Source organism: Hemitrygon akajei, chromosome 21 (genome assembly GCF_048418815.1).
Source record: "Hemitrygon akajei chromosome 21, sHemAka1.3, whole genome shotgun sequence".
NCBI classification, from domain to species: Eukaryota; Metazoa; Chordata; class Chondrichthyes; order Myliobatiformes; family Dasyatidae; genus Hemitrygon; species Hemitrygon akajei.
The window spans coordinates 49752178-49766591 of NC_133144.1; the positions used below are offsets into that span (position 1 = coordinate 49752178).

At 41.9% G+C, this 14414-nt stretch overlaps 1 protein-coding gene across 1 annotated transcript in view; it reads left to right on the forward strand.

Annotated features, from left to right (window-relative positions):
- cdh23 (cadherin-related 23) overlaps window positions 1-14414 on the forward strand; it is a 1051763-nt gene that overhangs the window by 1008216 nt on the left and 29133 nt on the right. Inside the window, exons 55-58 of the mRNA XM_073025359.1 lie at window positions 134-247; window positions 4161-4287; window positions 7934-8185; window positions 10064-10225. Coding sequence (XP_072881460.1) covers window positions 134-247; window positions 4161-4287; window positions 7934-8185; window positions 10064-10225 — 655 coding nt within the window. The remainder of the gene's footprint in view (window positions 1-133; window positions 248-4160; window positions 4288-7933; window positions 8186-10063; window positions 10226-14414) is intronic.

A 14414-nucleotide genomic window follows, 5' to 3' on the forward strand; every position in this document is an offset into this window, starting at 1 on the left:
AAAATCTGGAGGTAATTGAATGGAGTATTTACATTGTCTCTAGTCTGGACAGGAAAAAGGATATCTGTAGTGGATTTATGGAATGATGCCAGGTAATGCGTCTCTTCATTGATTATTTTTGTTTTCTCTTTAGCTCATTCTCTTGGCTTATGACCTAGGGCAACCTGTTCCCTACGAGACCACACAGCTTCTGCAAGTGGCCCTGGATGATATTGACGACAATGAGCCACTCTTCCTCAAGCCGCCTGTAAGGACAGTTCAGTAAACACACTGAATCCGGTCAGGAATAGACGAGCAGTTGGGCTCTGTAAACACAGGGACTTGTGTAAGAAATCCTTACAGTGAAGAAGGCAGCTATTGAGCTTATGCCAGGACAGGAAGTTAGCCAAGTTTACCCAACACTGTCTCTCTAGTCCTGCATATAAGTTACTCCTTCTAGTATCCATTCAACCACTGTGTTCCTAAGGACAACAGCTGGATGAGAGAGAGAGAAAGAGAAAAATCTTTTTATCTTAGAACGTAGAACAGTACAGCACAGGAACTGGCACTTCAGCCCACAATTTTGTGCCAAATTAATTAAACCAGTAATTAACTACTTAATTTAAATAATCCCATCTGCCTACACAAGGTCCACATCAGTCTCCTGAACCAGCATGGATAACTTCACTCACCTCAACGCTGACCTGATTCCCCAATCTATGGATTCACTTTCAAGGACTCCACAACTCGTGTTGGAAATATTACCCATTTTCTTATTATTAATATTATTGTTGTATTTGCACAGTCTATCTTCTTTTGCACATTGGTTGTTTGTCAGTCTTTGTGTTTGTACTTACATGAATGCCCGCAAGAAAATGAATCTCAGTATATGGTGACATATACTGTATGTACTTTGATAATAAATTTACTTTAAACTTAGAACTTTGATACTCTTCTGTCCTTTGCATATTCATATGCCTGTCTATGGGCCTATTACCCACCATTGTTGTATCTGCCTCCACCAGCCCAGCAGCACATCCCATCACTCTCTGAGGTAAAATAAAAACTTGCCCCCTCACATCCCCTTTGAACTTACCTCCTCTCACCTTAAATTACCCCTCTTTCCTTAGTATGAGACACTCTGCTCTGGAGAAAGATACCAGCTCTCTATGCCTATCATAATCTATAAATTTCTATCAGATCTCCCCTCAGCCTCCATCCCTCCAGAGAAAATGACCCAAGTTTATCCAACCTCTCCTTATTCCTCATTCTGAGGGCACAGCCTCAGAGTAGAAGGACATCCCTTTAGAACAGAATTTCTTTAGACATTGGGTGGTGAATCTGTGAAATTCATTGCCACAGGTGGCTGTGGGGGCCGTCATTGGGTGTATATAAAGTGGAGGTTAATAGGTTCTTGATTAGTAAGGATGTCAAAGGTTACGGGGAGAAGGCAGGAGAATGGGGTTGAAAGGGTTAATAATTCAGCCATGATGGAATGGCACAGCAGACTTGATGGATCGAATGGCCTAATTCTGCTCCTATGTCTTATAGTCTTATAGTCTTATGGTCCTTATAGCATATACCCTCTAATGCATGCAGGATCCAGCCTCTTCTGCATCCACATCTTCCCTTTAATGGAGCAACTGAATGCAATACTCTACATGCAGCCTAACTAGAGTTTTAAAAAAAGTTGCAACATAACTTTCTGACTCAAGAGCCCAGTGCTTTGACTAATAAGGGCAACCATGGCTTATGCTGTTTTTACCACCTTGTCAAGCAGTTCATTCACTTTCAGTGCGTGCCCAGTCTTCCTGGCAGTTTCATTTGTCTATTATCAAGTTCAAACATAAGTTTAGTTTTATTGTTATTCATCCATATACTTGCGTACCACCAAATGAAACAATGTGCCTTTGGATCAAGGTGGACGACACAGTTCGTATAACTGACACACAACACATAAAGTAATAGTACCACAGATAAATTAACAAATAGTATAATATATTCCAGATGACTGGCATTTAGTATAAGGTGTATTTGCAATACAAGCTAAAAAGTAAATAGTGTTACAGTACTAGAGCTTCATACATGATGAGACCTGAGTAGAGGCAGGGAATTCAATAGTCTCACGGTCTGGCGGAAGAAGTTGTTTCCCATCCTAACAGTACTTGTCCTAATGCTCCGGTACCTCCTGCCTGGTGGTGGGGGGGTCAAGGAAATTGTGAGAAGGCTGGGAGGGACGATGCTCAGAACCCTATTTACACAGCACTCCTGATAAATATCTCATATGGGTGGAAGAGAGACCCCGATGATCCTCTCAGCTGCAAATCCCATACCAGAGAGTGATGCAGCTGGTCCAGACTCTCTCAATAGTGTTCCTGTAAAAATTGATTAGAATAAGGGTGGGGGGAGGCTCACTTAACTCAATCTCCTCTGGAAGTGGAGCTGCTGCTATACTTTCTTGACTAAAGAGGTAGTGTCGAGGGACCAGGAGAGAAACTCCGCTTTGTGCACTCCCAGAAACTCCTAACTCTCCGCAGAGGAGCTATTTTCGTATAGTGAGGAGTGGCCAGTCTGTCTCTTCCTAAAACTGTTTTAAACTGCTCTGTTGCTTTACCAAATGAAAGTAGAACATAGAACAGGACAGCACAGCACAGGCTCTTCAGCTGTGATGATGTGCCGACCCTTTAACCTAGTCGAAGATCAATCTATCCCTGCACACCCACACAGCCCTCCATTTTCTTTTCATTCATGTGCCTACCTAAGAGGCACACCCATGCACTCACCACTCTCTATGTAGAAAAAAACCCTACCTCTGACATCCCTCCTATACTTCCCTCATACCACCTTAAAGTTATGCCCCCTTGTATTAGTTTTGTCTGCCCTGGTGTAGAATACATCTACCTTTCAGTTCCTTTGTTTTAAGGAGAACAACCCGGTTTCCATAAATGCCATAAAGATGTGACATTAGGGATCCTGGAAATCTGTGTGAAGATGAGGTATGCTTTCCCAGGGCACATTAGAAATGCTCCGATGATTTAAGGCCATGCAGTGACAGCAGTTATGAGAAATGAATCAAGTTTTACTTTTATATTTTTCACGTGAAAATGTCAGAAAGAGACAGGGCGTGAGGGAGGTGGGAGAGACCTGCCTGTGAGGTGAAGATTGAGAGTGATCAGTAGACGTGAATGGTGCAGCTGAATGCCTCATGAACAACGTCTCAGACTGCAGACAAATATTGATCCTCACTGGGTAAGAAACCAGACAGCACAAACCAGTGAGCAGGGGTTTTGCAATAGTCGGGTTATGTGCAGATTTACCTCAGTTATTGCAGTATTTCTAACTGCTCTACTAAGGTGCTGAGTAACTGGTAGTTTTTCTTCCCACGTCAGTTAGTGGTTCTCATCTCTTATAAAAATTGTTAATTTATGACTTGAGTTCTGGACCTTCACCCAGACACATATGTTCGACTCCCCATTGTGGCAGCCGAACAATCAAATAAAACCGGCAATTTTGTACAGGAAAGCTAAGTAGCAGTTCACACGATGGATTTGCATTCATCTGGGTCTGTACTAATGCATGATGAGAAACTGCTGTGTGCCTGTCGTTGCAGAAACGTGGCTCCATGACAATATCCCATGCACCATCAGTCAACAGGCCATGCCAGTCAGGGACTTGGACTATATTTTTATTGTGACTGTATGTGATTCTTCTATCGTAGCTCTCTGCGCTGTGTTATGTGTGTCACTGTTTGAACTGCACTTTGCACCTTGACTCCAGAGGACACTGCTTCATTTGGCTGTATTAATGTATATGGTTGAATAACAATTAAACTTGAACTTAAGTTGGACTGTTGTAATTTTCAGGAAATTAGAACACTGAAAAAGATTGTCCTTATCATCCCAATCATAGCACACTATAATGGTGTTTCAAATAAACTAGATATGAAAAGTAGATGGGTATGTTTTAAAAGAAGGGTGACCATCTATATATCTCTAAAACAATTAAGATCTGGAATCATGTAGGAAAATGCACAAGTGGAATAAAATGGGAAAATATTTCCAAAGTGCAGAGAGGAAGGTCAGCTTTAGGTTATAAGAATGTGAAGGTTTTGTTTTTGCCGGGAGTTTATCTCTCTGTCCATAATAAGTGGCTGACCTGATGTGATGTTCCTCTTTTGTTAGAGAAGTTTACAGTACCAGCTCCTTTTTGTGGCTGAACACTCTGATCCTGCCACGGTTGTCGGGAATGTGACTGGAGCCATCGATGCAGATGAGGGCGCTAATGCTGTGGTCTATTACTTCATAGCAGGTACACTCCCAGTCAGTTGAGGTGTTTGTCTGAACTTTGTGTATTATTCCCAACTCTGTTCCCATCTCCTACTCCTTGGCTTGCTGACCTGGTTATACCTACCCTCTGAACCAACCACATTGGGTGCATTTAGAATAACCCCAAAATATCTGAAGTCCAAATCTCAGAGAATGGTGACCTTTATACTCTCTCTCCATAGCATGGTACAATGGTCACAGTACTTGATTGGTACTGAGAGTCTTAATACCAATGTGTTCAATCCCATCATGGCAAGAGGGGTATTTCCATTCAAGTAATTAATTAAAATGGATTTAAAAGCTGGTATCCGTAATGGTGACCACATGCTTACTATATTCCAATCTGGTTGAGTACATTTCAGAGAAGGAAGTCTGTTGTCTTTACCCAACCTGATCTATACTAATTCTGCTCGGATGTCTTATGGTCTTATGAAATAGGAGACTGAAGGTGAAGGAACAGCAACAAGGCATATGTTCACATGTAACACCATAAGACAAAGGAGCAGAATTAGATCATTCGGCCCATCGAATATGCTCCGCCATTTCATCATGGCTGATTTATTATTTCTCTCAACCCCATTCTCCTGCCCTTTCCCCGTAACCTTTGACACCCTCACTAACAATATAACCACATAATTGATTTAATCTTGAACTAAGTTCCCAGTACCTTAAAATGGACATGATGACAGGAACTGTGCTACTTACTGAATGAGATGGACAGCTTGGTTCAGGGGGTGTGTTCTTGAATTTCCAGATGGCTGACTCCTAACCAATCCTGACCATCTGCTTCCCAATACCCACTAAAATAGCCACAGCAAAAGCAATAGACATTATCCTTGCCAGGAATGTTTTATGAAAGAACAATAGGAGAAGACATTTTGTTAACTCTCTCTGACTGAAGACCAAAACGAAAACAATACATTATTCTCTTCAATGTCATCAGATTCAGATTCATTTATTTATCACATGTACATAGAAATATACAGTGAAATGCGTTAACAGCCAACACACTCGAGGATGTGCCTCCTTACTTGTGCAAAGCCTTCCTCCACTTTGCAACATCCTCATAATCCCTCCCTGTGCCCCGCCGGTAACTCCAGAGCTTTTCACCACTTGGTCTCAGCCGTCTGGAAATTCAAGAACACACCCCCTGAACCAAGCTGTCCATCTCATTCAGTAAGTAGCACAGTTCCTGTCATCATGTCCATTTTAAGGTACTGGGAATTTAGTTCAAGATTAAATCAATTATGTGGTTATATTGTTAGGGAGGGTGTCAAAGATTACGGGGAAAGGGCAGGAGAATGGGGTTGAGAGAAATAATAAATCAGCCATGATGAAATGGCGGAGCATATTCGATGGGCCGAATGATCTAATTCTGCTCCTTTGTCTTATGGTGTTACATGTGAACATATGCCTTGTTGTTGTTCCTTCACTTTCAGTCTCCTATTTCTTAAGACCATAAGATATCCGAGCAGAATTAGGCCATTCAGCCCATCGAGTCTGCTCCACCATTACATCATGGCTGATCCCGGATCCCACTCAACACCATACGAGTACACCTACCTTTTCTCCATATCCTTTGATGCCTTGACCGATCAGGAAATTTCATCACCTAAAGAGAGAGCCCATCACTAAACCACTGACCCTTGTGTTCTATGGGAATCAGATTATCATTAGCCACTTGGAAAAAATTTGCAGCATTTTGGAATGCATTGTGGCTATAATTAGTTAATATGTACAGCCAATAGACAGAAGTCCTCTGTCCCTTTAATCCCAGCTGGGTATGAGTTCAACTCGCGGTTGGGTTGTCAATACTGATGAATTATCCTGGAAACTTTGAGAATAATAAAGATTTAACTCAAGGTCATGCAAATGACAAAGGGAAAGCTCCTCCAGCCAATAAAAAGGAAATTTTATTGTAATGTAGAAGAACCTTTCTGAATTTTGACTTTCAGTTGTGACAGAAATGAGGAGGAATTTCTGTGGCCAGAAGGTGTTGAATCTATGGAAGTCATAGCCACAGGTGACTGAGGAGGCCAAGACATTGGGTGTATTTAAACCAGAGGTTGATAGGTGTTGATTAGTAAGGGTGTCAAAGGTTATGGGGAGAAGGCAGGGGAATGGAATTGAAAGAGAAAATAATCAGCCATGATTGAATGGTGGAGCAGAGTTGATGGGCCAGTGGCCTTCTTCTGAACATGTTTTCTGGTCTAAAATTAACGCAGGAAAAAAACAGATAAATTAGGAATCTCAAAGAAGTGGCGGTTGTAAGTTAATTGCGAATTTATAAATGTGTAGGTGAGTGTCAGAAGGAAGGAAAGATTCTAGCATGGATAGAAGATGGGGCTGACTACCAGGAGACAAAGAATGGGAATAAAGTTCCCCTTCCTGCTAGGCTGCCAGTAACTAATGGGATTACACAGTGGTTTTGTGACCACTTCGTTTCACATTATATGTTAATGATGATGGAATTGACGACTTTGTGGCCAAGTTTGCGGATGATACAAAGATAAGTGGAAGTGTAGGTTGTGTTGAGGAAGCAGGGAGTCTGCAGAAGGGCTTGTTCAGATTGGGAGAATGGACAAAGAGGTGGCAGATGGAGTAGAGTGTTGTCTGTAGCAATGGATTCCACAGATTCACCAAACTCTTGCTAAAGAAATTCCTCATCTTCTCTGTTCTAATGGGACATCATTGTGAGGCTTTGCCCCTGTTCCTAGACTCCCCCACCACAGGAAAAACATCATCTCCATGTCCACTCTGTTTAGGCCTTTCAATATTTGATAAGTTTTACTGAGACTCCCCCACTCCATTCTTCTAAACTTCAGTGAGTACAGGGTCCAGAGCCATCACAAGCTCCTCATACACTTTCATTTCTGGGATCATTCTCATGAACCTCCTCTGGACTCTCTCCAATGCCTGCATTGGAGAACGTCCAGATGAGGTTCATAAGGTGGCCAAGATTGATAAAAGATCAAAAATTGCTCATGATACTCTTAAGTGCAGTCTAGCCAATGTCTTAGGAAGCCTCAGCAAGCATCCTTGCCTGTATATTCTAGTCCTCTCAAAATGAATGCTAACATTGCACCTGCCTTCCTGACCACCGACTCAGTCTGCAGGTTAATCTTTATGGAATCCTTCCTGAAGACTCCCAAGTTCCTTTACACCTCTGGTTTCTGAATTTGAGAACAGTCTATGCTTTTGCAACACACACAAAATGCTGGAGGAAGTCAGCAGGTCAAGCAACATCTATGAAAAAGAGTAAGCAGCCAACGTTTCAGGCCCTTTGTCTCCGCCCACAGCGTCGACTGATTACTCTTTTCCATAGATGCTCTCGTCTCTCTTCTCATTAATTATGGACGTAATTAATGTCAGCACAGATTTGGGAGACCTCAGGGTCTTTTTTTGTGCTGTATGACACTATGACCAGTGGGTCTGGTTCATTACAGACAAACATCCTGTGGGAAAAGAAAGGCTCAGGGAATCATTCATCCAGAGTTGGCAGTCCCGCATCAGAGGCAGAATTTAAACCAACAGCAACCATTTTGTTTATCTGTTAAAGATACAACATTAGAATATAATCTTAATGTGTTTATATAAAAAGAAGCTCATTAAGTTATTCCCCAACACAGCTGGAGATCCAGAAAACAACTTTCATTTGAACAGGAATGGACTGCTGAAGGTGCTGAACGACCTGGACCGGGAAACAAACCCATTCTACACCATCATCATCAAGGCCTCTAGCAACCGGAACTGGAAACCTTCAAGACAGAGGAGTCAGGTTTTTGACCCCAGCAGTGACCTCACCCTCCAGGAGGTCCGAATCTTCCTGGGTGACATTAATGACCAGCCGCCGATATTCACCAAGTCTGAGTACACAGCTGGTAAGGCAGATCATTTTATTTTGGATGAATATAAAATTAGGGTAAGACTCAGAACAAGACAGGAGCAAAAGGGCATGTAAGCTGAATCATAAGGTTTTCTTTAGAAATAAGAGTTTCATTTTCAGAGCAATGGAGTTAAACAAAATAACACATTTATCGAGTTTTGTTTGATCATAATTGTATTAATGGCTGTAGATGAAGGAGACCCTTCACTAGGACCCTCAAAAGTTATTCTTAGCAAATAAGTTGAATATGCTGAGCCCTTTTTTGTAAGAAAATGGCCAAGGGAACCCAGATAATAATAAGTTCAATAAGAAGAAGGACCCCTGATCACTGATAAATCCAACAAGGAGCTCAGAAGAATCTCCTTTCCAAAGGGTGGTAAGAATGTGGAACTTCCAAGTTCAGAGGAGGATCCTAAACATATCCATAGTACCTAGAGAAGAGAGAAGAATGAAAGGATGTCCTGACAGAACTTTCTACATATGACTTTTCTTTATTTTCCTCCCTGCATGCTCCCCTAACAGTTAATAGATCAACTGTTTTATAAGTATATCAAGTTTTGGCACAAGCTCATATTTCCTGATATGATCAGGAACTTTACACAAACACACTCATTTGAGTTCTTGATGTTGATTTCAGAGATTTAACACTTTACATTTATCGGAAGGCAGTAAGTATTTGTAATTGTATTAATCCAGTTTCTTTGCTTTGGAGAATTGTTCTTCCTTGCATTCACTACAGAAGTGAAAGTCCTGTATTGAATGTATAAATGCCGTTTTCTTAGTCATCGGCTGAAAAGAGGATGTTCTCTTCAGCCATTTTGTCAAAGTGGTCAGTATTTTGTAATGATACTAGCTTAAGCAACGCAGCTGTTTGACAAATCTTCAATAGCATTGTATAAAAGATCATTTATTTTGTAATTATTTTTTGTCTCAACTGAATATAAATCATTATGGTTTATTGTGCATTTGTGAAGTGCTTGGGTATAAATTCACTATAGTGGTAGAAAACACTGTCAAAGTGATGATAATTTTGTTTTTATCTGGTAAATGTTCACCACAATTCCTTAACCAAGAAGTGAGCTTCAAACAGCAATCAAACTACCGTTTTCCCTCTCATCCTACACAAAAAGGTTACATGCTTACACCAGGTAAATACGAACAGTTAAATCAAAACACCTACATATTTTACTTTTCTGTTAATTAATTGGGAGTGAAATTAGCCACATCAGAATTTTCAATTAGCTGACTGTAGCTTGTGACTAACAAAAGCAAAATATTGCAAGAAATCTGAAGTAAAACAAAGTTTTGTAAAGGTCACTGAACATTGATCGGAAGAGGTAAGCTTGCAAGATAAAACAGGTTTTAAGATGCAGGGAAACAGAGGGAAAAGAAATAAGAATATGGGTGATTGAGTAGAAGGGAGGAGGAACTGAACGGCAAAGTTGTTGAGAATATATTCCAGATTTGAGCATTTGTCCAAGTACCTCTGGTCAATTATTGTGTATTTTAATTTCTCCCGGGCTTACATTACCTTGTATAATTAATATTTATTGTGTCGTTTAATTTCTCCACCCTCTGTCATATCACCAACTGTCCCTTCTCACCTCCTTTTCCTAATGAGATTATTAAGTTGGTTTCTGCTTGATCTGTTAAGCATTTGCCACAATGCTTACATGCGAAATGGCAGCAATAACTTCTCTTTTGAGAGAGGCTGAACCTACATGTCTGTTGGTTTGATTGATCTGTGAGGTAAGATAGGCATGTTTGGTCCTTACGATCCTTCTCATCGCCTAGGCCATCAATGGTATCTGATGTTGCTATTCGTGGATCTCCTTTCTGTGTGGATACTAATGGATCTATCTCCTGCCCATAGGTGTTGCGACTGATGCTAAAGTTGGCTCTGAACTGATCAGAGTAGAGGCATATGACGCTGATATTGGAAACAACAGCCTAGTCTTCTATCAGATTATTAATATCCGCTACATAAACCTGCAGCTCAATGATTCTGAAGATGTTGGGAATGTCTTCATCATAGGTAGGATTACAGGAGACATGTGCTTCAGTTTAGCTGTGAGTCTGTTGCTACAAAACCTTAACACTGGGCTCATGATGTTATGCTATAAACATTGTGATTTAATAAGTTGGTGTAAAATGCCATTCTCCACATTATAACAATTTTCCTCAATACCATTCATGTACAAAAAATTTCCAAATCATTTCACAGACCTCAAATAAAAGAACCAGGATGGAAATTTGACAACACAGATTGGGGCTTGTTTGCAAAGTGAGTAGACCTGGAGGAATATGTTGGTTCGGTCCAAGGATATATTAAGTTTTGCACAGAAAATGTAATAACACAAAAGACAATTAAGGTGTTTCCCAATCAAAAGCCGTGGATTAACAGCAATGTGAGGGCACTGCTCAGGGAGCGCGATGCAGCCTTCAGGTCAGGAGACAAGCAAGCCTACAGTGAAGCACGGGGGAATCTCCGCAGGGGCATCAGGGATGCAAAGCGCAAATACAAATTGCGCATTGAAAATCAGTTTGATAACAACAACCCCCCGCAGTATGTGGAAAAGCATCAAGGCACTGACAGACTACAAAACCAATAATCTGCTGCCAGATGATGACGCCACACTGCCTAATGTCCTAAACCAGTTCTTTGCCCGCTTTGATACTCAGAGGGAGGAGGCTGTTCCACTCATCAACCCACCTGACGATGGGTCCACCCAAGCAACATCAGGTGAGATCCACTCTGAGGAAAGTGAATGCGAGTAAGACAGCTGGCCCAGACGGAGTGCCCGGCCGGGTACTGAAAGCATGTGCTGACCAGCTTGCTGAGGTGTTTACAAGTATATTTAACGTCTCACTGTAACAAGCTGCTGTTCCAACATGCCTTAAAACCTCCACCATCATTCCAGTGCCCAAAAAATCAGCTGTGAAGTGCCTGAATGACTATCGCCCTGTAGCGCTGACACCCATAGCCATGAAGTGCTTTGAGAGACTTGTGCTCTCACACATTAAGGCTATAATCCCACCTGATCTGGACAAACACCAGTTTGCCTCCCGGGCAAACCGCTCCACAGAGGATGCAATCACAACAGCCCTCCATATTGCTCTGACTCACTTAGAGGAACCGAACACTTATGTGAGGATGTTATTTGTGGACTCCAGTTCTGCATTTAACACATTCGTCCCCCATAAACTGGTCAGCAAACTGAACACTCTTGGCCTTGGTTCCTCCCTGTGCTCATGCGTCATGGACTTTCTCACAGACTGACCACAGCAAGTCAGAGTTGTTAAGCACACCACCACCACCCTCATCTTAACAACAGGCTGTGTGCTGAGCCCTATGCTCTACACACTCTTCACACATGACTGCACCCCCATCTACACCTCCAACTCCATAATTAAGTTTGCGGATGATACCACAGTGGTTGGCCTGATCTCTGACGAGGATGAAACAGCCTGCAGGCTCGAGGTGGATCATCCAATGGAGTGGTGTAAGGACAACGACCTGGTCCTTAACACTTCTAAAACAAAAGGGATGATGATTGACTTCAGGAGATCAAAGGACAGAGTACATCCCCCCCCCCCCCATATACATGAAGAGGTAGTGGAAAGTGTGGAAAACCTAAAGTTCCTTGGAGTTATATTGTCAAAGCAGATGACATGGTCCACCAACACCTCGCTGCTTGTAAAAAAGGCACAACTCTTCTTCCTCAGAAAGCTGAAACAGGCCAAACTCCCACAAAAGCTGTTGCTTAACTTCTACAGAAGCACAATCGAAACCATCCTGACCAGCAGCGCCACAGTGTGTTATGTCAGCTGCACAGCTGCTGAGCGACAAGACCTGCATCGCGTGGTGAAGGCGGCCCAGCGAATCGTCAGGATGGAGCTCCCAGGACTGGACACCATCTACTCCAGCAGACTCAGGAGGAAAGCAATCAGCATAACCAGAGACACCACACACCCCGGCCACTCCCTGTCTGACCCGCTGCCGTCCAGCAAAAGGTTCAAGACATTAAAAACCAGAACAAATAGACTGAGGAGCAGCTTCTACCCCAGAGCTGTGGCCTCCATCACACCACTCCCACAGAACAATGACTGAAACTGTGAGCACACACAAGGACTCAAATACTTGCACTAACAGCACTTTGTGCATCACTGTGATATTCTGGTGCTGCTGCATCTTATTTTCTGCTACTTATCTATTTAATTCTGTTTTCTATTACTGTCTTGTTTTTATCTACCGCTTTGTTTGATTGCCTGAGAGCAAGCCAAATAGAGTTTCATTGTACCTGTGTATAATGACAATAAAGATCATTCAATTCAATTCAATAATAGAATGGGTGACCAGAGGACTGGTCAAAGAGGGGTTTAAGAGGAGACATTGAAAACCTTATCCATGTTTTCCTCAGACGTCTCATCCAGTACCAAAGGTAAAAAGAAATCTACTTCTTTGACCAGATTTCTAGTCTACTTGTCATCATCTCTATCCTAATATTTTTTATGAAGTGGCCAGGGATGTTTTACTGTTGAAAGGCATTGTATATAAAAAAAATTTTTACAGAACATAGAACAGTAAAGCTCAGTACAAGCCCTTCGGCCCAAAATGTTGTGCCAAACTTTTAACCTACTCCAGGATCAATCTTAACGCTTCCCTCCATTTTCTTTCATCTGTCTGCCTAACAGTCTCTTAAATGTCCTTCATGTATCAGCCTCAACCATCACCCCCAAGACCATGTTCCAGGTACCTCCCACTCTCTGGGTAATAAAAAACCTTCTTCTGACATCCCCACTGTACTCTCTTCCAATCATGGTAAAATTATGCCCTCTCATATTAGCCATTTCAGCCCTAGAAAAAAAGGCACTGGCTGTCCTCTCTGTCAGAACCACTTATCATCTTATACAATCTCGCTCCAAAGAGAGTCAGTAGATAACCTGATATACTATTTACTCTCTGAGCTTCACAGGAAGAAGGAATTTCATTGCACTCTCGTGTAGCTGACAATAAACTAATCTGAAGCTCCAAGCAAAACACAGAAAGCTGTGATTCAGATAGCTGCTGTTGGCAGACATCACACTCTGTCATGTTGACAGACCTGCTGATCTGAACCTATTTCACAGAAGATAGGACTACTTCTTCTTAAGCCCATCAGAAGCCACCGAAAGCAGCTCAACAGAGTCTACTGTCCTGGGACAGTCATTCAAGTCGTCCCCAGATGTAGCTCATCTTAAGATCCTTCCTCTTCTAGGAGGTCTTTGGAGCTTCTGTTGGCATTTCTGTAGCTCTGGGTTTTTAATGGGATGGGGTTGCTAACTTCATGCCCAACTCTCCTCCTTTCACAGCCGGGTATGGGACAGTCCATAGCAAAGTTAATGCATAGAACAACACAGTAGCAGAAACTGGACCTTCTCCCGCCTTTGATATTCTATTCAGGGTCAATCAGTAAGAAACAATAAGTGGCATTCCTTTAGTTGTAATGTTGTAAGAATTTAGGACATAGGAGGAGAGAGTTCAGTCCATCAGGTTCTTACTTGCCAACAGAGGGCTTGGTAATATTCCCTGATCCCACAGCCCTACCCATGGAGACCCAGTGGCCCTGTAGTTTACAGCACTTAAGTTGGATCCTATTTAAATATTCTAAACCTCTATCAGGCATTGAATACCAAACCCACCCATTAAATAAGGTGTATTTCAATTCCCAACTTATCCTTCTATCAGCCATTTTAAATTTACACAACTAACAGGAAAATGGAACATAGAATAGTACACCACGATCCTTTGACCCACGATGTTGTGCCGACCTATTAACATGCTACAAAATCAATCTAGCCCTTCTATCCACATAGCCCTTCATTTTTCTTTCATCTACTGTATGTGCCTGTCTAAGAGTCTCTTAAACATTCCTACCATAAATGTTCCAACCCCGTCAGTGCATTCCACGTAATCAGCACACTCTGTATTAAACAGAACCTACCTCTGAAATCCTCACCCATCAATATTCCCTCTAATTTGTAATGACCAGTGTGTGCAAAAATCTTGTGCTGTGCAATTTTTTTGCCCAGTAACAACATGTGCGCACTGAATTTTATATATAGCAGTATTCATTTTAACAGCTAGCAAAATGCCGTCAATAAGAACTTTGATCTCCTCTAGGTTTGATCGTTTTCGTTCTTGTCCATCTGCACTCACACAAAACACATGAAGCATGCCTGTA